Here is a 22764-nt window from a genome sequence, read left to right as displayed (position 1 = left end):
ATGAGGCCAAAGGTAGAAAAGGTAAGGACAGAACTTTTCTAGAATCATAAGACAGACAAAGCCCACAGAGCCCATGTTTGGGCATTGCTCCCAATCTGGCCTACTTTCTGGTGGCACCTGACTCAAAATACTATCTGGACCACAGAGACTGTTGTGAATATCCTTTGCCTGCTTTCTGGGTTTCTCTCTCATCATCTCTAATTCTGTTCTGAATGGAATAAGTAGCCATCTTGGTAGAGGAGTTTATCTTGCAGGAACAGCCTAAAAGAGCTCAAATCATTCACCCAGTTGTGGTTTAGGTTTGAAGGAAACTCCACAGACACCCTTTCTCCTATTGTACCTCAAGAAAAGAAAAGGCCAACACAAACAATACATATGGCTATCATCATTGCTTCTGTCTTCTGGTGGTGTGGCCACTGCAGTTTTTTGGTTATCCAGAGTTTTGCTTTATCCCCAAAGCTGATCCACAACTGGGCTCTTCCTGGGCTCAACTATTGACACCCTATGACTAGGGTCATAGGGTGTTGATAGTTACTTCTCTTGAGCAACCCCAAGATACACAGTATGGTGAAAAGAAAAGTAGACTGGCAGTCAGCGAGTAAAAAATCCCAGTCCCAATCATGCTACTCTCTATGAATCTTTACCTTTCAACCTCAGCTTTTTGTTCTATATTTTCAAATGAAGGATTTGGATTAGAGCAGTGTTTTTCAATCTAAACTATCCTGCATACCAAGCACAGTATTTCAGATTCTCTACCGTGGACCATAAAAGTAAAGGAGAGAAACCCAGTGAAACCTATGTCAGACTTTTGCCCTCCCGAACTGAAGGATAATAAATGTGTTTTTTTTGTTGTTTTTGTTTTTTTAAAGTAACTAAGAGAAGGGGGTGAGAAGGAAACAAAACTACAATTGCTATTGCCAAGGGGTGGGGGAATTGCTTTGGTTAGCGCTAAGATTCTATGGTTTATTATAGCTATCGACCTCTGAACCCAGATGAACTGATTATCTGATCTTTAGGAAATTTCCACCAGAGGGCAGTGTGTCTAAATTTGAGGGAAAGGGAGGCTCAAAAAGGAGGGGGGCAGTGGGTGGGTGGGAAGGAAAGGAAAAACAGAAAGGGGAAAAAAAATGAGTAGACTCTAATCTTGCCTCAATTTAGGAAAAAGAACCTGGCAACTTGAGCTCCATTCAACAATGGCCCAACCTGAGCTCCATATAAAATGGCAGAGTTTTTTAAAGAAGTGAAAATATTTTCTTCTTTGATTCTCCTCAGTGCCCTGCACACCCCCTAGTCACAGGAGTGCAGATGCGGGGAGGCCCAGAGGAGCAGGCTGTCAGCAGCCCTACAAGTCCATCTACGCTGAAGTCCCCATACCAACCACCTTACTCTTCAGCCAGTAGCTGCCTCCCATGTGACCATTCACCCGACTGGCACCGTGGCTGGAGTCAGGAGAGATACATGCTCTGATACAACCCAGGGAAACAGAATGGAAAGCAGGAAGGAAGAGAAACACATTCAGACAGACATGCTTCACTGAACACCAGAAGCACAGATACACTTACATGCAAGAGATGAAACTGTCCAGCTCCCACCAGGCATAGAAAAAAGGAAGGAGGTAAGAAAAGAGTGGAGAGTACAGAGTCTGGGTCTAATCCCTCCTGGATAGGTCACCTGGTCAGGAAAGAGCAGGGGAGAAGAGAGATGTCCAGTAGCTACAGCAAGATGCACAGGCACACTAAGCAAGTTCTGAAACCAATTGCAGCCATAAAGAATAGCGACACAAGGGCTTCCCTGGTGGCGCAGTGGTTGAGAGTCTGCCTGCCGATGCAGGGGACACGGGTTCGTGCCCTGGTCCGGGAAGATCCCACATGCCGCGGAGCAGCTGGGCCCGTGAGCCATGGCCACTGAGCCTGCGCGTCTGGAGCCTGTGCTCCGCAACAGGAGAGGCCACAACAGTGAGAGGCCCGCGTACCGCAAAAAAACAAAAACAAAACAAAACAAAAAAAGAATAGCGACACAAGGGATCATATATTCCTGGGAAACATTCCATCCCTTTGTCCTAGAGTCAGTGTATCCTCTACCAGAGCCCCTCCCCTTGGGATTGTGTATTACCGAAGACTGAATCCCCAGCCCGCAGGCTAACACAGTCTGACTGCTTCAGAATTTGCAAAATTCAGTTATGAGTTTTATCACTGAATGATCTTTCTTTATGCTTTTGGGCTCTTGGCATAAGATGGGTATTTGAAACCCTAAAGACCTATCTCACTTAAGACCCCTGCCTCATACAACAGTAAGGTGAGATCGGTACTTAGTCCCTTACATAAACCATATCTTGAACATCACGGTGTGGCCATCTTGGGGTGGCTTGCGACTTACCAAACTACTCCTAGGCAATCTAACATCTCTGCTTTTATACAGTGTATATCTTGGAGCTCTGCATATGATTTCCTTTGAAAAAAGGTTCCCATGCTAAAAACAAAAATATGAAATCCACAAAGTAGGTAGGTAAGGGGTAGGAAATGGTTGAGGTCATCTCCAAACCTAATCCTGTTTATTATTTTACAATGGTCATTCCTAAGGGACAGGAAGAAGGCAGATCCTTCCTCTGACATCTAAGTCATGTCTTAGATGGCTAAACACTCATACTTAAAGAAAAGATGGAAACTTTGGAGCCCTAGGCTCTTTGCTGGGTAATACCTATTTTCCCACCCAGGCCCAAAGAAAGAAGCCATCTTTCATCCTCACCTTTCCTCGGATCAAGGCTTTGAAAGCAATTCGTGCAATTAGGTAGGACCAGATGACATGCAGAACCTGTAGGATCAGGAGAAGGCCATTGAAGAGCCACCAGGATGGATAGGGCCCGATCATCTCCCAACTCTCAAAGAGGGTCGTGTTCAGAATCCTGTAAGAGGGAGGCCAATGGTCAGATTCCAGAGTCAAAGCCAGACAGATAGGGATGAAGCTGAATTCCCTGGAAAGCAGAACCTTGTGTTTTCTCCCCATACCTTCTATCAGTTGAAGTTCCAGAGATATTCATCCACAGTGAGAAAAGAATAAAGAAAGGGGCCCATGGAGTTTTCTATCTTTAGGGATAAGGAAAGATATAGAAATCTTAGCAACTGATAGAATAAGTCGTATTATTAATCACTTCAAATATACAGAGTTTCACAAGTTTGGGACACCAATTTTAATCATAATCCTAGGAATTACTCAGATCCTCAGGCACATATAGGACAGCTGGTAGCTGATTCCCTCAGACTAAGGAGAATCTCCAACCCACAGAGTCAATGACTTTGTATCATAAAGTAGTGAGTGTAGAAGTGAGAGTGGTGTATATGTGTGTTGGTCAGGGTGGGAGACAGGGTATAGAGCAGGAAAACAAGCAAGAGCCTGAGAATTTTGTAATCAGTACAAAAGAAGGCAAAGGAATTACTTAGGCATAAAATGAAGACTGCTCCTCAGAGATGAGTCAGGCGAGCCACAGCTAAGTGAGTTGGATGCTCTCAGTCTAGATTATACCTCACTAGAAATATTGTGCAAGGGAAATGAGGTCCTTTGAGAGTCCATAAAGGGTCAGGTTAGGTCAAGGAAGAAGCAGAGCAATATTTAGGGTTAGGGAACCTTGGTGGTCTGTTCCCTCAACTGGTGAAAGGTATCACCAGTTTATGGCTACGTATCTACCATAGCTCCACAGCCCTACCACTTACCAGAATGGATAGATTCCTAGACGAGTCACCACAAAAATAGCACTGAAGATCACAAAAAGGGTGTCACAGAGACGCTGATACTTGGCATAATTGGCCAGCTTGGCTGCCTGGAGAAAGGAAGATAAGAATTGAGCTGGGGAGAAAGCCAGTTCTCAGGAGGGAAAGTAAAGAAAGAGGAATAGTGAGGAAAGGGGGGTTGGGGTCTTACCTCCAGCAAGAAGTCTGAGGCATCATGTAGACACATGACCAGAGTTCCCACTCGAACCATGTTGTTGATGTAGGAGAAGGTAATGAGCCCAATGGTGGCCAAGTGATGCACAAACATGATCAGGAAGTCCTAGGAAGGAATGGAAATAAAACAGGCAGGTAAAGCCAAGGCCACAGAGCTGCTGGCCAACTCAATGTCCTGCATTGTTCTCAGAAGGTCTTATTCCACCCCTTAGAAGTTCCATTTTGTTTAAATTCTCCCTCAGGGAGCTGCCTAACATTTGACCCAAAACTCTCTACGTCAATGACTGACCCATAATCTACGTTAATATAGCTCAAAACACAGAAAAGAACAATTTTCTTTGGTAGTTGTAGAACATGTACAGCTTGGATGCTGAGCTGACACTTGGAAATAATTTCCCAGGTGGTAGTCAGGCATACAAGCCTTAGACATTTCAGATATCCTTGAAAGTCTAAGACTCTTCTGCTTTGATGAAGGAAATTTCAACCAAAGGGACCTAACAGAAAGGGGAGGTTTGTGAAGGGGGCAAAGCTAAACTATTCCAAAACATTTCAGAGACATGCTAAACAATCCATCTTACTACAAGCACTTCCTGTTTTCAGATTTAAAGCTCAAACTTCCTCTTGGGTTCAAATGCCAAGGTTAGCTCCGGAGAAATCTCTAAATACCTGAGTTATCAGACATATCTAATAAATACTTCCCAGCCCAGTGAGGGAGAGAGGGTGGGAGAGGGCAGGTAAATCTGCATCAGAGAAGCAAGGATATAAAGCCTGTGCTCTCCACAGAGACAGATACAATGGTACATTTTAGCTCTTGAGTTGGGGATGAGTTTACAAATACACGTTCTAGAATGTTTTAAAACCAACATATGTATTACAAACCTTTTTATATGCGTCATGTATTAAAATAAAATTTTAGTAAGGAGACCTGTGTCTACTAATCATAGGAGGGTGAAAGGCATCTGAATTGTGTATCAAGCTTCTAGGTTACACAACTAATAACCCAGATCAATTTCAATCCATTCCCACAAAGGCTAACCCTGATTTTCCTTACCAAAGATAACCACAAGTTAGTGATAGATTAGGGTTAGAGCTGCTGGAACTGCATTATGTCAGGTGGACACCAATAAAAGGTGAAGATTCTGCCCTTTCTGTCTGCTTATAAAAAACTTCAGTCATTTCCAACTTTGCCACTCTGTGGGCAAGTCAACTCACTTCTCTGAATCTTCGTTTCCTAAACAGTAAGTAAAGGGTAAACTAAATCATCCTAAACCCCTTCCAACTGACATTCTTTAAGTAAGTGGGGTCACCAAGAAGGGAGAACAGAGAGGGAACAAGGGTCCCTAATGCCAAACAAAAGCCAGATCTAGCTTTTCTGGAATCAAGGCCTTTCCTGGATCAGGCCTTACTATCCCTACGTTCTGAGCTTAGGAACTAAGCTCAGACTAAGTTTCCTGAGCTTTGTATACGTAAGAACCTTGGAGAAAATGAGGAAAAGGGTATGCTTCTTAGACGGTTAACTGTTTTCATCTGGGCTGCCCTGAATGCCTCAAATATACTTCATCATTAGTCAGGTCTCACTTCTGAGAACATTACAAAGAGCTAAAAGTCCCATTAAACCTACTTTCTCCCTCTTTTGTGGTCCCAATCAGGGCAGAGAATCTATCACAATGACAATAATGATGATAGCTGCTGGAAAGGAGGATGCAATAAGTCAGGGAGTTGAGGGAGCCAATGTCCTTACCTTTCTTTTAATGTCTGTAAACTGAGAAAACATAAGAGACCAATAGAAAGCCAATTCCATGATATAATAGTAATAAAGCCCATTTGTGAGAGGCTGGAAGAGAGAAAGTAGTAGTTAGAATACCAGCTAGTCAAAGACTCATTCCACCTCCCCAAATTTCTCCCTCTCAGAGGAGCCATACCCCAAATTATTAAATAACCTTCCTCTCCATCATCTTCCAAGATCTGCAATAGCTAACAGACTTTGGATTGGTGCGGAGACTTAAACCTCTTCCCTTCCACATACACATCTTCAGCTCTCATCTTTCAGAGATCAGATAAGGTTAACACATACTATAGCACAACCAAATCAGTGTGTCTAGAATTCTGGGCAATTAGTGCTTTTCAGGGGATTAAATACACTGAGGCCTTTCTTTCTTCTACTCTGTTAGCAGTCCCCTGACATTTTTCTACTATGGACTAGAACCATAGTAGAAAATCTTGAGGGATTCAAAAGGGACACATGAACCAGAAAGCACCTCATTAAGTGCCAGGGAGCTGTTTTTCTTTCCAGCCCAATTAGGGTGAATATAGGAACCTGGAACAAACAGATCACTGGATTTCACTGCTTATGGGGACCCCAAAAATATATACCTGAATATATGACTCAAAGAGACTCAGTCCCTAATCCCTCAAGAATCCCAAGGAAATGTGCTATCTTCCCTTAGGACTGGCAATGTACTCTCCCCAACCCCATCTTACACACACACATAAGACCCCTGTCTTGAAAGGGCTCAGATCCTACCTGATAAGGGTAACTGTGCCAGCATTGTCGGGTGTCCCAGAACCAAGGCGACTAAGAGAAAACAGATAATCTAAGTCAGCCCTTAGAATTCTCCCCTGGCTCATCTATATAATCCCTTTCTCTCTATGCTTGGGGCAAAAGAGTTGGGAAAGAAAAAGGAATCCCTCTTGACAGAATTTAGGGTAACTAAATGGCTAGACTTTTCTTCTAGAACAAGAAAGTGTTATTACAAAGAGAGAAACCATGTTTTGAGGTATGTAAGAGCAATTGAGAGCTCTAGGATAGTTTCTGGAAACATCACAACCTGGAATATATAGGAAACTGGGAGGCAGGAAGACAATGATTTCATTTAATAACTGAGAGCAAGATCTCCATGCCAAAGATTCACAAGTCAAAAGTAATAATCTCTAATGGAGTTTCAATTAAGTCCATTTCATCTAAGTTGTTGAATTTATTACTGTTAAATTGTTCACAATCTTGTCCTATTATTCTTTCAATGTCTACAGGATATGTAGTGATAGCTTCTTCTTTTTTTTTTTTAAGTTTTGGCCACACCCCACAGCATGTGGGACCTTAGTTCCCCAACCAGGATCGAACCTGCACTCCCTGCATTGGAAGGCGGAGTCTTAACATTGGACAAACAGGGAAATCCCCGTGATAGCCTCTTTTTCTTCCTGATACTGATAATTTGTTTTCTTATTTTTTTCTAAGGGTTTATCAATTTTAATTAAACCTTTCAAAGAACCAACTTTTGGCTTTATTAATTTTCTCCATTATTTGTCTAATGCCTATTTCATCGATTTTTGCTTTTTCCTTTCCTTTAACTTACTTTGGGTTTACTTTGCTCTTCTTTTTCTGGATCTTAAAGTGAAAACTTAGATCATTGACTTTAAAGCTTTCTTCTTTTCTAATATAAACATTTAAAGTTATAAATTTCCTCTTAAGTATGCTTTAGTTGCATGCCACACATTTTGGTATGTTGTATTTTCAGCATCATTCAATTCAAAATATTTGCTAATTTCCCTATGATTTCTTATTTGATCTTCGGGTTATTTAGAAGAGTTGTTTAACTTCCAAATATTTCTCTAGATATCTTTTTATTATTAATTTGATTTCTATTTTAATTCCATATGGTCAGAGAACATATTTTGTAAGATTTCAATATTTTAAAATTTGCTGAGACTAATTTTATGGCCTAACATATGGTTATCTTAGTTGGTGTTCCATGTACATTTGAAAATAATACATATTCTTCAGCTGTTGGTGTAGTGTCCTATAAATGTCAATTAGGCCAAATTGGTTGACTGTGTTGTTTAAATCTTCTACATCTTCAGTGATTTTTGTCTAGTGATTTAGTCAATTATGAAGAATATTAAAATCTCCAAATATGACTGTATATTTGTCTATTCTCTTCCTTTTCCCTTCTTTCTGCCTCTTTATGTTTCATGTATTTTGAAGCCTCAATTATTGCATTTAGAGGAAAATAGTGTGGTACAGTGAAAAAAAAAAACGGACTCATGAATCAAAAAGCCTGAAATTCTTCTTTGACTCTGACAATTAGCTGAAAAGCAGGAATAATACCTGTTTTACCCACTATAATGAGTTACTGACTTGATTTCTGTAATGTCTCCTCCTTGAAAGAACAGGACTTTTGTCAAGTGCTTTTGTAAACCATCACGTACTATGCTGATTTAATTAATTTTTTTATTATTAGCATTATTTATGGGAGAAACAGTAGAGTCATGAGGTTACTGATGTCAGGCCCCAGACAGAAGACAATCTATTTAGCTTATCACAAGAAAAAAAAAAAATCACAAGAAAAGAAGAAAAGGGAGTAAGGGACAAAATCTAAAGGTATTTAACTCTTATCTCCAGGAATGTAGGTATGATTAGAACCCAACAGAGAACCAGAGAAAGTTCAGACTCACCGACCAGAGAAATCTAACTCCATAGCAGAATATACATAAATAAAAAGTGAATCTCCACCTGGATGGGCAAGAAGTAGAAGTTAGATAAATATTCACTCAAAAGAAAGTCTGTGAAGTAAAGAAGTCAAGAGAGCAGATTTGGGGATAAGACAGTTACTGGTAAGAAATTAAGTTCCCATAATAGGGACAAATACTGTTACCGAAAAAACCAAAGAGATAAAAATCTTCCAGCCTCTGTTTAAAATAGATTTCCACAAGTGTATACTGTCTTTAGTAAACTTTTCTTCCATATTAGACTCCCTGATGATAGTGCCTATTATTTTTTTTTGCATGATAATGAGAAATACAGCACTCGGTGTCCAGAGGATAATCAGCAAAAACCCAGTGAAATGGATTATAGTAGGTATGCATATCTACCTATGTAAGTGCCAGTATAGGAATTCATTCCCAATTTATTTGGGAAAGGGGAACAAAATGGAACTACATCTAGCTTAGGGGCAAGCATGTCCAAGAAACTAAGGGTGATCAGGCTTCCAGTTCTCTTCTTCCCAGCCTATAATAGAGTTAGCCCTCCATATCTATTGACTGTTATCCTAACAAGAGAAGTGATTTCCAAAAAGAAAACCTTAGTCCAGTCATACTCCACCCTTCTCCTCACTCCCCACCTCCTTCTGCACACCTACATGCTTTCACAGAATTTAGTGAGCGTTGGGGGCTTGTCCTGATTCCTCCGATGGCGAAACCAGCATTGGATTTTTCGGACATCCCAGTCCAGTTGCTTTGACAGGCCCTCCAGCCTTTTTTCATCAGGATACTGCAGATGTATGACCAGAGTCAGAACATCCCTTTTTCTTCAAACCTCTCATTAAATCCCTTTGACTAGTTGAGTGGCAAAGCGGCAATAACTATAGTGACTTAAGTAATGTTTTTCTTTCCAGGTTTCATCCCCAAAGTCAGTTTTAGTATGAAGTACTATTTTACACATCAAGGACCTTTACCATTCATCTATACACATCCTTGTTTGGTCTTCTCCCTCCAGCCCAAGCTAAGTAAAAAGAGATATTAAAACCCAACCGCAAAGGCTATCAGTACCATTTCCATTTGATTATGCAACTAGGTAATGACAAGAGCTGGAGCAGGGAAAAACAAAATCAAAATATGATGTGTGTCTGGGGGAGAAGGAGGGGTGGTGGTGACCACTAGGCCTAAAACTCAAATGTATGTAAACTTGACTTATTTAAGGGATCCTGGCCCAAAGGTATTTCCCTGAGTGGATAAAGTTTTCCTAATAGCTCTATGGACTTCCCAAATGTGAAAGATCATCCCATCCTATCCCTACCCTTGGAAATACTTGCTCTTTTATCCTCCCCGGCCCTATGGGATAAACCCCCACACGAATCTTCCTCTGTTTCTTTGCCCACTTACCTTGGTAACAGATATGAACACCTTTTCAAGGATGGCATTAGGTTGGGCCTGATAAGGACCACTGTCCTGGATGCCAACATGGAGTGCACAGGGTTTGGCAATAAACCTGTAATGGAGAAAACCCAAAAGCCAATTCTAAAAATGGTTTGCTAAGCATGAAGCAAAGATCCTGATTAAGGGACTGATAAGAGGAAAAAGGGGAAACACTTGGCTCGGAGCCAGGACTTTTTGATTTAGTCCTGGATTCTGCCATTGACTCACTTGAGAAGTGACCTGTTTAAGAAATATTGGAACATAAGCTCTCTTTCCATTTTTCCCTGGCTTCCCTTATCACATCTTGAGCTTTAGAGTCAGAGAGACCTAGATCAAATCACTAGTCTACCATTTACTGCCTGTATGAACTTGGGCAATTTATTTAATCTTGCTAAAGCTCAGTTTTTTCATCTATAAGATTAAGATTCTTGCTACTCAACATAAGGCCAACAGATAAACAGCATTACTGGTTTTTCCTAGAAGCTTTTTAGAAATACAGAATCTTGAACCCCATCTCAGACCAGCAAAATCAGAATCTGCACTAACAAGATTCCCAGGGGATTCATATTCCCATTAAAATGTTAGAAGCGGGTCTACTTTACATGAATCTTGCAGGTACAATGATATTACATATATGAAGACCGTGACACAAGGAAAGTGCTTAATAAATGGTAATTTTCCTTATATCAGATGATCAAGAAGATCTTAATTGGAGGGAAAGGTAGAACTGAGACTGAGCTCTTCCTAAACACAAATATCCTGGGTCATGGTCACCTTCCTGCCTAATCAAAAGACTATACGGAAATACTTTGAACTTTCAGAAGCTCTGAAGAAAGAAAACTGGGAAACTATGAAGAGTGGTAAGAAGGAAATTACCTATTAGTACTCAATTCTAGTCCCAGATCTACCACTAATAAGTCACATAAACTTGGTCAAGTCACTTAATTCTTGGGTTTTGGTTTTGTCATCTAAAAGAAGGGGTTATATGAGATGATGTATAAGATTTTTTTTCTTGGGCTTCCCTGGCGCTGCAGTGGTTAAGAATCCGCCTGCCAACGCAGGGGACACGGGTTCGATCCCTGGTCTGGGGAGATCCCACATGCTGCGGAGCAACTAAGCCCATGCGCCGCAACTACTGAGCCTGAGCTCTAAAGCCCATGAGCCACAACTACTGAGCCCACGCACCACAACTACTGAAGCCCACGCGCCTAGAGCCCATGCTCCGCAACAAGAGAAGCCACCACAATGAGAAGCCTGCACACCGCAATAAAGAATAGTCCCCGCTCGCCACAACTAGAGAAAGCCCGCACGCAGCAACGAAGACCCAACGCAGCCAAAAAAAAAATAAATTAAATAAATAAATTTAAAAAATAAAAGATTTTTTTCTCTTTCTAAGATTCCATAGTGATATCATTGATTATAACTAACATAACTTTTACATCTTTGAAAATTGAGGAATTATTCCTTGGCTCTGCAAGAAAGATCTCTCTGTTCTACACAACCATAGATTTTTATGAGCCTCAGCTCTAGGAAAAGCTTTATGTAGTCACTTTCAGAATAAGTCAAAACCAGTTCTAGCTCTCTTAGCATCTTAGGGAGTCTCGTGATGAAATTATAACGGGGAGGTGTAAGATGGAATGCTCTTGACCTATTTTCTTGATCTGCATTCAAATCCAGAATTTATCTCTAAGGGAGGGACTGAAAACAAGAAACTTTGTTTATTGTCTTCCTCTATGAAAACTTCTTTTACCTTTATCACCAAAGTTCCTGAGCCATGGGGAAACATTGATTCAGATAAAGTAAGCCACATCCGCGACCCATTCTTTTCTCTCTTTTGCACCGGTGGTATAAAAGTTTTATTCAAATGCCAGTGCTAACAGATACTTTAATTTATACTTCCTGGTATATAATTCTGTGTACAAATATTTTAAAGCCCTATTCATGTTTAAACTCCTTGTGAACACAGAGAATACTGTTTTTGTATTTATCAAGTTTCTGTACTCAGTAGTTGCTCAGCAATTGACAAGGAACAGGTCTAGCGAATTCCACCCTTGTTCTGTTGGAGCTCAGTTTGGACGCAGCATTGATCACCATCCAGAACAGTAATTAAGGCAGCCATTCTTGGGACTTCCCTGGTAGTCCAGTGGTTAGGACTCCGCATTTCCACTGCAGCGGGCGCAGGTTCGACCCCTGGTCCGGGAACTACAATCCCACATGCCGTGCTGTAGCACGGCCAGAAAAAAAAGAAAAAAAAAAAGGTAGCCATTCTTTGCTGTTGAGTTGGTGCCTGTATCAGAGATAAAAGCACTGAATCCTCTCTCCCTGTCTCCTCCCACCTACATTAATTGAATGAAGAGGTAGATCCAAGAACAAAAAACTGCCTTTCCAATTCCTACTCTTACTCCCTGATTCAGGCCTCTTCCTCAATGCAGTCAGGTGATTAAAGGCCCTGGGGTTAGACAGATTTTACCAGCTAAGAGACTTTGTGAAAGCTACTCACCTACAGAATGAGGATAATAGTATCTGCTTCACAGGTTTATTTTAAAGATGAGATAACATAATGCATGCCTAACCCAGTACCTGACACTTTGTAAACATGCATTAAAAGGCAGCTATTATTATTTTCACTAGGAACAGATAGTTCAGTGTGGGTACTCCCTGATGGTACCTCCAGCAAAGTGAGAAGAGCAAGAAACCCTCATTCACACAACAGGGATGGGGTTGTACCCTGATCACTTGGGTGAAGCCAAGATTGCTTTATTATCTAGACCTTGAAGCAGACTTAATATCCTAGAGTTGTCATAAGTTCACATCCTGCCCTCATTACTTCAGAGTTCAATGAAAGACATAAAGCTATTGGCATCAAGTCAGTGACAGCTGTAAGACTCTAAGAAAATTTGTTTATTTGACAAATATTTATTGGGCACTGATTTTGTGCTATAGCATGAAGCACAAAACCAAATATAAGGGGCTTCCCTGGTGGCGCAGTGGTTGAGAGTCCACCTGCCGATGCAGGGGACACGGGTTCGTGCCCCGGTCCGGGAAGATCCCACATGCCGTGGAGCGGCTGGGCCCGTGAGCCATGGCTGCTGAGCCTGCGCGGCTCCGCAACGGGAGAGGCCACAACAGTGAGAGGCCCGCGTACCGCAAAAAAAAAAAAAACCAAATATAAGGACTTACGATTGGAAAAGAATTTTTTTAAAGTATTTATTTATTTAATCATTTATTTGGCTGCACCAGGTCTTAGCTGCAGCACGAAGGATCTTCATTGTGGCATGTTTAGTTGCAGCACACGGGCTTCTTAGTTGCGGCATGCAAACTCGTAGTTGCCGCATGCCTGTGGGATCTAGTTCACTGACCGGGATCGAACCCAGGCCCCCTGCATTGGGAGTGCAGATTCCTACCCACTTGACCACCAGGGAAGTCTAAAGAATTTTTTCTGTGATAAAAAAATTCATATCAGGGGACTTCCCTGGCAGCCCAGTGGTTAAGACTCCATGCTTCCACTGCAGGGGGTGCAGGTTGGATCCCTGGTTGGGGAACTAAGATCCCACATGCCATGCGGCACAACCAAAAAAACAAAAATTCAAATCAGAACTTTGAGAAAGTTCACACCTAGTCATATGTTCATTCTACATCATTCACCTGACATTTAGTATAACTTATAAAATAGGTTGGCCAAACTCCAAAGAGCCTAGCATTAGCATTCATCCTTTCTGTTAAATCAGCTCTCCTCAAAGCATGCCTGGAGACCTCTGAGACCCTTTTCAGGAGCTCTGCAAGGTCAAAATTATTCTCATAATTCTATAGTTTCATAATAATTCTTTTCTCTCTCATTCTCTCATGAGTGTACAGTGGAATTTTCCACAGCTTACATGACATATAGCAACAGATCGAATGCAGAACTGATATGAGACTACAGCTACCAGATATTAAAAAGGCTCACAAAAATGTAAAATAATGCTATCCTCACATTTTTTTTGTTTTGGAAAAGTAATTTTTCATAAAACGTTAGTTATATTACCAATACAATCAATGTATTGTTATTTATAAGTGAATTAATAAATACAATTTAAAAATTTTTCTATGTTAATTTTGAAAACAGTACATATTGGTAGATATTATCCATACAAGCAAAAACTCTCTGGGGTCCTCGATAACTTTTAATAGTGTAAAAATTCCTGACATCATAGTTTGAAAACTGCTGTGCTGGACGACATCGTCAAACTTATCTTGTGATTTTCTGTCCTCTCCAGTATCAATGTTACCCAAGTTTTAAAATAATTTGTAAGACCAGACTACCCTTTGCCTGCATATCTGAATAAGTAGGCACCTAGTGGTCTATAATGGTAAACTACTCCTTTCCACTTGCCACTCCAGGAACGTAAGTCTAGTGACCCAACCTGATTGTACTGTATCTGTCCTACTCTAGAGAGACCATTTCATTCTGCCCCTTTCCTGTCCTCCAGATACATGGCAGCAGCTGACCTAAGCCTGGGTTAATTAAGATGAAATTACTCACTGCTTTGCTTTTTCATACCAGAGACAAGAGCTATATCAACAATTCTATCTTTGTGACCCACTGTAACATCATTGACGGATGTGAACTATACACAAATATATTCAAAAGTCTAGACCGAGCTTCTCAACTAGTGTGTCATGGAAAGTAACACAGATGGATTATACTTATGTTGAGATACTGCTCTTAGCTCTCAGGGTGGTCCATGGGGTGGGTGGTAGCCAGACACCCTTGTCTGTAGCCTTTGGCCTCATATACCCCACTGTGCATGCACATATTATTTTCTATGTGTGCAGCAACATGATTGGGTTGGGAAGCACTGGCTTAGATCAATTTCTGGAAAAACATAAAATGTCAAAATTGATATATAAAAAAGAAAAATAACCATCAAAGAAACTGAAATAGAAAACAAGATGAAGAAGGGGAAAATACAATAAAAAGAGAAAGGTCTTATCCAGACTGATGAAGATGGTATATCATTAGGTGAAGAGTATTGAGTAACTAAATATTTTGAACCTGCATACTCCCTCCACCACCCTCCACATAGAGAGACAGACAGACACACACACACACACACACACACACACACACACACACACACACACACACACACACACACACACACGGAGAGAAGATAGCTGAGATATTTAGAAGCAAATGCAGAATCCCATAGAAAACATTCAGAAAGTCCATTCCCTTTACAATTGAATTTTTTTTTTTGGCCACGCCACTCGGCTTGCAGGATCTTAGCTCCCCAACCAGGGACTGAATCCGATCCCTCGGCACTGAAAGCGCAGAGTCGTAACCACTGGACTGCCAGGGAATTCCCTACAACTTAATTCTTAATAAACCAATCACATTAAAAAATGTAAGTGGGTTTCCCTGGTGGCGCAGTGGTTGAGAGTCCGCCTGCCGATGCAGGGGACACGGGTTCGTGCCCCCGTCTGGGAAGATCCCACATGCCGCGGAGCGGCTGGGCCCGTGAGCCATGGCCAGTGAGCCTGCGCGTCCTCCGCAACGGGAGTGGCCACAACAGTGAGAGGCCCGAGTACCGCAAACAAACAAACAAAAAATGTAAGTAACTTCTAAGAGTTGAATGAGAAGGAGAAAGTAAAATGGACACTCGGGGGCGGAGTCAAGATGGCAAACCAGGAGGATGCGGAATTCCGTCTCCTCACAACTAGGGCACCTACCAGGCACCAGAGGGGGACCACAGACACCTAAAGGGACGGGAGGAACCCCCAGTGACCCGGTAGTGTGTGGGGGGAGTGAAGGGGGAGGAGAAGTGGAGGCCGGACGGGACTGGTGCCCCTGAAGGGTGGCTGGGGGAGGGGAAAACGGGGAAATTGGGGGACCATTGGGAGGGCAGAGGATCAAAAGGGAGTGTGGCTAGGTTTCCCCTGCCCACCTCCTGAGATCCCAGGCCTGATCCTCTGCCCACCTAGGCTCCCTCCAGCCCAGCGGGTCCTGAGGGAGTGAGAGGGAGGGAAGGGAGAGCAAAAGTAAAGTCCAGACCTCCAGCACCAGCACCCCAAGGGGTGGCTGGGGGAGGAGAGGAGTTCCTACACCCAGCGGGACCCACCCACGGTTAGGGGTCCAGCGGCGATGGGGGAGACCCTGGGGGAGACGGTGGGGGAGGGGCACGAAGGAACGGAGCCATTGCTCACCCTGTCCACTTAGGCACCAGGAAGCCTGTTGGGCTCCTGGGCCTAATCCTCTCCCCTCGGAGCCTCCCTCCTGCAGTGCAGAGCCCAAGCCCCGCCCCTACATCCCCACCCAGGGCCTCGACTCTACACTTGGAGACCCCCTCCAACGAGCTGGGCCTAAACCCCACCCACACACCCTCACTCAGCGCCCTACCTCCAAACTACGGAACTTCTCACTCCTGAGGCCCTACTTTGGACATGCTGCCTCTCCTCTTCCCCACAGGTCCTAAGCAGAGGCCACGCCCCATGCTTAAACATCACCCACCTAGGCCCCACCCCATGCTCAAACATCACCCTCCACCCGCCTAAGCCCCGCCCCACCATAAACACCGTCCCTGCCTAAGTGCCACCCCAGCCTAAACTCCGCCCCCATGGCCAAGGCTTTTTTTTTCTTTTCTTTTTTCCTCTTTTAGATTGGGGTTCTGTTTTACATCGTTGATTCACTGCTGTCGATTCTTTCATATTTTTATTTTTCCTAATAAATCTTTTATTTTTCTAATTTTATTTTATTCTTTATACTTTGTTATTGTTCTCTCCTTTTGGCTTGTCCCCCCCCCACCCTTTTTTTTTTCTTTTTTCTGTTGTGGTTTTATTTTACCTTGTTGCAGTTGTTTCAATTATAGTTTTATTTTTCCTAATATAATTTTTATATTTCTAATTCTATTTTGTTTTTTCTCTTTCATATTGTGCTGCTCCTTTTTTTCTTTCTTCCTTTTTTTTTTTTTAACCGTGCCACAAAGCTTGCAGGATATTGGTTCCCAGGCCGGAGGTCGGGCCCGAGCTCCTGTGGTGGGAGCTCCAAGTCCAAACCGCTGGACTAACAGAGAACCTCAGACCCCAGGGAATATCAGTTGGAGTGAGGCCTCCCAGAGATCCTCAACTCAGCACCAAGACCCATCTCTATCCAACTGCCTACAAATTCCAGTACTGGACGTCTCAGGCCAAACAACCAGTAAGACAGGAATACAGCACCACCATCAAAAAAAAAAAAGAAACGACAAAAAAAATGTTACAGACGAAGGAGCAAGGTAAAAACCTACAAGACCAAATAAATGAAGATGAAATGGGCAACCTACCTGAAAAAGAATTCAGAGTAATGATAGTAAAGATGATCCAAAATCTTGGAAACAGAATGGAGAAAATATAAGAAACATTCAACAAGGATCTAGAAGAATTAAAGAGCTAACAAACAATGGTGAACAACACAATAAATGAAATTAAAAATACTCTAGAAGGAATCAATAACTGAAAAACTGAGGCAGAAGAATGGATAAGTGAGCTGGAAGATAAAATGGTGGAAATAACTGCCAGGGAGCAGAATAAAGAAAAAAGAATAAAAAGAATTGAGGACGGTCTCAGAGACCTCTGGGACAACATTACACACAACAACATTCGAATTATAGGGGTCCCAGAAGAAGAAGAGAAAAAGAAAGGATCGGAGAAAATATTTTAAGAGATTATAGTCGAAAGCTTCCCTAACATGGAAAGGAAATAGTCAACCAAGTCCAGGAAGCACAGAGAATACCATACAGGTTAAATCCAAAGAGAAACATGCAGAGAAACATACTAATCAAACTATCAAAAATTAAATACAAAGAAAAAATATTAAAAGCAGCAAGGGAAAAGCAACAAATAACATACAAGGGAATCCCCATAAGGTTAACAGCTGATCTTTCAGCAGAAACTCTGCAAGCCAGAAGGGAGTGGCAGGACATATTTAAAGTGATGAAAGGGAAAAACCTACAACCAGGATTACTCTACCCAGCAAGGATCTCATTCAGATTCGATGGAGAAATTTAAACCTTTACAGATAAGCAAAAGTTAAGAGAATTCAGCACCACCAAACCAGCTTTACAGCAAATGCTAAAGAAACTTCTCTAGGCAGGAAACACAAGAGGAGGAAAAGACCTACAAAAACAAACCCAAAACAATTAAGAAAATGTAATAGGAACATACATATCAATAATTACCTTAAATGTAAATGGATTAAATGCTCCAACCAAGACACAGACTGACTGAATGGATACAAAAACAAGACCCATATATATGGTGTCTACAAGAGACCCACTTCAGACCTAGGGACACATACAGACTGAAAGTGAGGGGATGGAAAAAGATATTCCATGCAAATGGAAATCAAAAGAAAGCTGGAGTAGCAATTCTCATATCACACAAAATAGACTTTAAAATAAAGAATGTTACAAGAGACAAGGAAGGACACTACATAATGATCAAGGGATCAATCCAAGAAGAAGATATAACAATTGTGAATATTTATGCACCCAACCTAGGAGCACCTCAATGCATAAGGCAAATGCAAGCAGCCATAAAAGGGGAAATCAACAGTAACACACCATAGTAGGGGACTTTAACACCCCACTTTCACCAATGGACAGATCATCCAAAATGAAAATAAATAAGGCAACACAAGCTTTAAATGACACATTAAATAAGATGGACTTAATTGATATTTATAGGACATTCCATCCAAAAACAACAGAATACACTTTCTTCTCAAGTGCTGATGGAACATTGTCCAGGATAGACCATACCCTGGGTCACAAATCAAGCCTTGGTAAATTCAAGAAAATTGAAATCGTATCAAGTATCTTTTCCGACCACAGTGCTATGAGACTATATAACAATTACAGGAAAAAAACTGTAAAAAATACAAACACACGGAGGCTAAACAATACGCTACTAAATAACCAAAAGATCATTGAAGAAATCAAAGAGGAAATCTAAAAATACCGAGACACAAATGACAATGAAAGCACAACGATCCAAAACCTATGGGATGCAGCAAAAGCATATCTAAAAGGTAAGTTTATAGCAATACAATCCTACCTCAAGAAACAAGAAAAACCTCAAATAAACAACCTAACCTCACACCTAAATCAATTAGAGAAAGAAGAACTAAAAAACACAAAGTTAACAGAAGGAAAGAAATCATAAAGATCAGATCAGAAATAAATGAAAAAGAAATGAAGGAAACAATAGCAAAGATCAGTAAAACTAAAAGCTGGTTCCTTGAGAAGATAAACAAAATTGATAAACCATTAGCCAGACTCATCAAGTAAAAAAGGGAGAACACTCGAATCAACAGAATTAGAAATGAAAAAGAAGTAACAACTGACAGTGCAGAAATACAAAGGATCAGGAGAGATTACTACAAGCAACTATATGCCAATAAAATGGACAACCTGGAAGAAATGGACAAATTCTTAAAAAAGCACAACATTCCGAGGCTGAACCAGGAAGAAATAGAAAACATAAACAGACCAATCACAAGCACTGAAATTGACAATGTGACTAAAAACTTTCAACAAACAAAAGCCCAGGACCAGATGGCTTCACAGGTGAATTCCATCAAACATTTAGAGAAGAGCTAACATCTATCCTTCTCAATCTCTTCCAAAATACAGCAGAGGGAGGAACACTCCCAAACTCATTCTATGAGGCCACCATCACCCTGACACCAAAACCAGACAAAGATGTCACAAAAAAAGAAAACTACTACAGGCCAGTATCACTGATGAACATAGATGCAAAAATCCTCAACAAAATACTAGCAAACAGAATCCAACACACATTAAAAGGATCATACACCATGATCAAGTGGGCTTTATCCCAGGAATGCCAAGGATTCTTCAATATATGCAAATCAATCAATGTGATACACCATATTAACAAACTGAAGGATAAAAACCATATGATCATGTCAATAGACGCAGAAAAAGCTTCTGACAAAATTCAACACCCACTTATGATAAAAACTCTCCAGAAAGTGGGCATAGAGGGAACCTACCTCAACATAATAAAGGCCATATATTGACAAACCCACAGCCAACACTGTTCTCAATGGTGAAAAACTGAAACCATTTCCTCTAAGATCAGGAACAAGACAAGGTTGCCCACTCTCACCACTTTTATTCAACATAGTTTTGGAAGTTTTAGCCACAGCAATCAGAGAAGAAAAGGAAATAAAAGGAATCCAAATTGGAAAAGAAGTAAAACTGTCACTGTTTGCAGATGACATGATACTATACATAGAGAATCCTAAAGATGCTACCAGAAAACTACTAGAGCTAATCAATGAATTTGGTAGAGTAGCAGGATATAAAATTAATGCACAGAAATCTCTGGCATTCCTATACACTAATGATGAAAAATCTGAAAGACAAATTAAAGAAACACTCCCATTTACCACTGCAACAAAAAGAATAAAATACGGAGAATAAACCTACCTAGGAGACAAAAGACCCATATGCAGAAAACTATGACACTGATGAAAGAAATTAAAGATGATACAAACAGGTGGAGAGATATACCATGTTCTTGGATTGGAAGAATCAACATTGTGAAAATGCCTATGCTACCCAAAGCAATCTACAGATTCAGTGCAATCCCTATCAAAATACCAATGGCATTTTTCACAGAACTAGAACAAAAAAATTCACAATTTGTATGGAAACACAAAAGACCCTGAATAGCCAAAGCAATATTGAGAAAGGTAAACAAAGCTGGAGGAATCAGGCTCCCTGACTTCAGACTACACTACAAAGCTACAGTAATCAAGACAGTATGGTACTGGCACAAAAACAGAAATATGAATCAATTGAACAGGATAGAAAGCCCAGAGATGAACCCATGCACATATGGTCACCTTATCTTTGATAAAGGAGGCAAGAGAATATAACGGAGAAAAGCCAGCCTCTTCAATAAGTGGTTCTGGGAAAACTAGACAGCTACATGTAAAAGAATGAAATTAGAACACTCCCTAACACCACATACAAAAATAAACTCAAAATGGATTAATGACCTAAATGTAAGGTCAGATACTATCAAACTCTTAGAGGAAAACATAGGCAGAACACTCTATGACATAAATCACAGCAAGATCCTTTTTGACCCACCTCCTAGAGAAATGGAAATAAAAACAAAAATAAACAAATGGGACCTAATGAAACTTAAAGGCTTTTGCACAGCAAAGAAAACCATAAAAAAGACGAAAAGACAACCCTCAGGATGGGAGAAAATATTTGCAAATGAAGCAACTGACAAAGGATTAATTTCCAAAATATACAAGCAGCTCATGCAGCTCAATATCAAAAAAACAAACAACCCAATCCAAAAATGGGCAGAAGACCTAAATAGATATTTCTCTAAAGAACAAACAACCCAATCCAAAAATGGACAGAAGACCTAAATAGACATTTCTCCAAAGAAGATATACAGATTGGCAACAAACACATGAAAAGATGCTCAACATCACTAATCATTAGAGAAATGCAAATCAAAACTACAGTGAGGGGGTTTTCCCTGGTGGCGCAGTGGTTGAGAGTCCGCTTGCCAATTCAGGGGACACGGGTTTGTGCCCTGGTCCGGGAAGATCCCACATGCCGCGGAGCGGCTGGGCCCGTGAGCCATGGCCGCTGAGCCTGCACGTCCAGAGCCTGTGCTCTGCAACGGGAGGCCACAAAAGTGAGAGGCCCGCGTACCGCAAAAAAAAAAAAAAAAGAACTACAGTGAGGTATCACCTCACACCAGTCAGAATGGCCATCATCAAAAAATCTACAAACAGGGCTTCCCTGGTGGCACGGTGGTTGGGAGTCCGCCTGCCGATGCAGGGGACACGGGTTCGTGCCCCAGTCCGGGAGGATCCCACATGCTGCGGAGTGGCTAGGCCCGTGAGCCATGGCCGCTAGGCCTGCGCGTCCGGAGCCTGTGCTCTGCAATAGGAAAGCCCACGGCAGTGAGAGGCCCGCGTACCACACACACAAAAAAAAAAGTCTACAAACAATAAGTGCTGGAGAGGCTGCGGAGAAAAGGTAACCCTCTTGCACTGTTGGTGGGAATGTAAATTGATATAGCCACTATGGGGCCACTATGGAGAACAGTGTGGAGGTTCCTTAAACTACTAAAAGTAGAACTACCATATGACCCAGCAATGGGTCATACACCCTGAGAAAACCATAATTCAAAAAGAGTCATGTACCACAATGTTCACTGCAGCACTATTTACAATAGCCAGGACCTGGAAGTAACCTAAGTGTCCATCAACAGATGAATGGACAAAGAAGATGGGGCATATATATACAATGGAATATTACTCAGCCATAAAAAGAGACGAAACTGAGTTATTTGTAGTGAGGTGGATGGACCTAGAGTCTGTCATACAGAATGAAGTAAGTCAGAAAGAGAAAAACAAATACCGTATGCTAACACATATATATGGAATGTAAAATAATAATAATAATAATGGTTCTGATGAACCTATGGGCAGGACAGGAATAAAGACATGGACATAGGGAATGGACTTGAGGACACGGAGAGGGGGAAGCTTAAGTTGGGATGAAGTGAGAGTAGCACTGACATATATACACTACCAAATGTAAAATAGATAGCTAGTGGGAAGTAGCTGCATAGCACAGGGAGATCAGCTCGGTGCTTTGCGACCACCTAGAATGGTGGGATAAGGAGGGTGGGAGGGAGATGCAAGAGGGAGGGGATATAGGGATATACGTATGTATATAGCTGATTCACTTCATTATACGGCAGAAACTAACACAACACTGTAAAGCTGTTATACTCCAATAAAGACGTTAAAAAATAAATAAGGTTTTAAAAGTTAAAAAAAAAAAGGACACTCAGGCTGAGGGAACAGCATGTACTAAATCAAAGAGATAAG

At 41.4% G+C, this 22764-nt stretch overlaps 1 protein-coding gene across 3 annotated transcripts in view; it reads right to left on the bottom strand.

The window, feature by feature from the left end:
• CERS5 (ceramide synthase 5) overlaps positions 1 to 22764 on the bottom strand; it is a 39824-nt gene that overhangs the window by 5485 nt on the left and 11575 nt on the right. For 2 of the 3 annotated variants that reach the window (XM_060166266.1, XM_060166267.1), the window contains exons 2-9: positions 9816 to 9921; positions 9074 to 9204; positions 8391 to 8448; positions 6463 to 6513; positions 5680 to 5772; positions 3916 to 4044; positions 3708 to 3814; positions 2746 to 2902 (exon numbers count right to left, since the gene is read on the bottom strand). In XM_060166266.1, coding sequence (XP_060022249.1) covers positions 2746 to 2902; positions 3708 to 3814; positions 3916 to 4044; positions 5680 to 5772; positions 6463 to 6513; positions 8391 to 8448; positions 9074 to 9204; positions 9816 to 9921 — 832 coding nt within the window. Of the gene's footprint in view, positions 1 to 1562; positions 1672 to 2745; positions 2903 to 3707; positions 3815 to 3915; positions 4045 to 5679; positions 5773 to 6462; positions 6514 to 8390; positions 8449 to 9073; positions 9205 to 9815; positions 9922 to 22764 lie in introns of all 3 variants that reach the window. The other variant, XM_060166265.1, reaches the window with a different exon arrangement.

Source organism: Lagenorhynchus albirostris, chromosome 11 (assembly GCF_949774975.1).
Source record: "Lagenorhynchus albirostris chromosome 11, mLagAlb1.1, whole genome shotgun sequence".
In the NCBI taxonomy this organism is placed as follows: domain Eukaryota; kingdom Metazoa; phylum Chordata; class Mammalia; order Artiodactyla; family Delphinidae; genus Lagenorhynchus; species Lagenorhynchus albirostris.
This window is presented reverse-complemented; position numbering and strand designations above follow the sequence as displayed.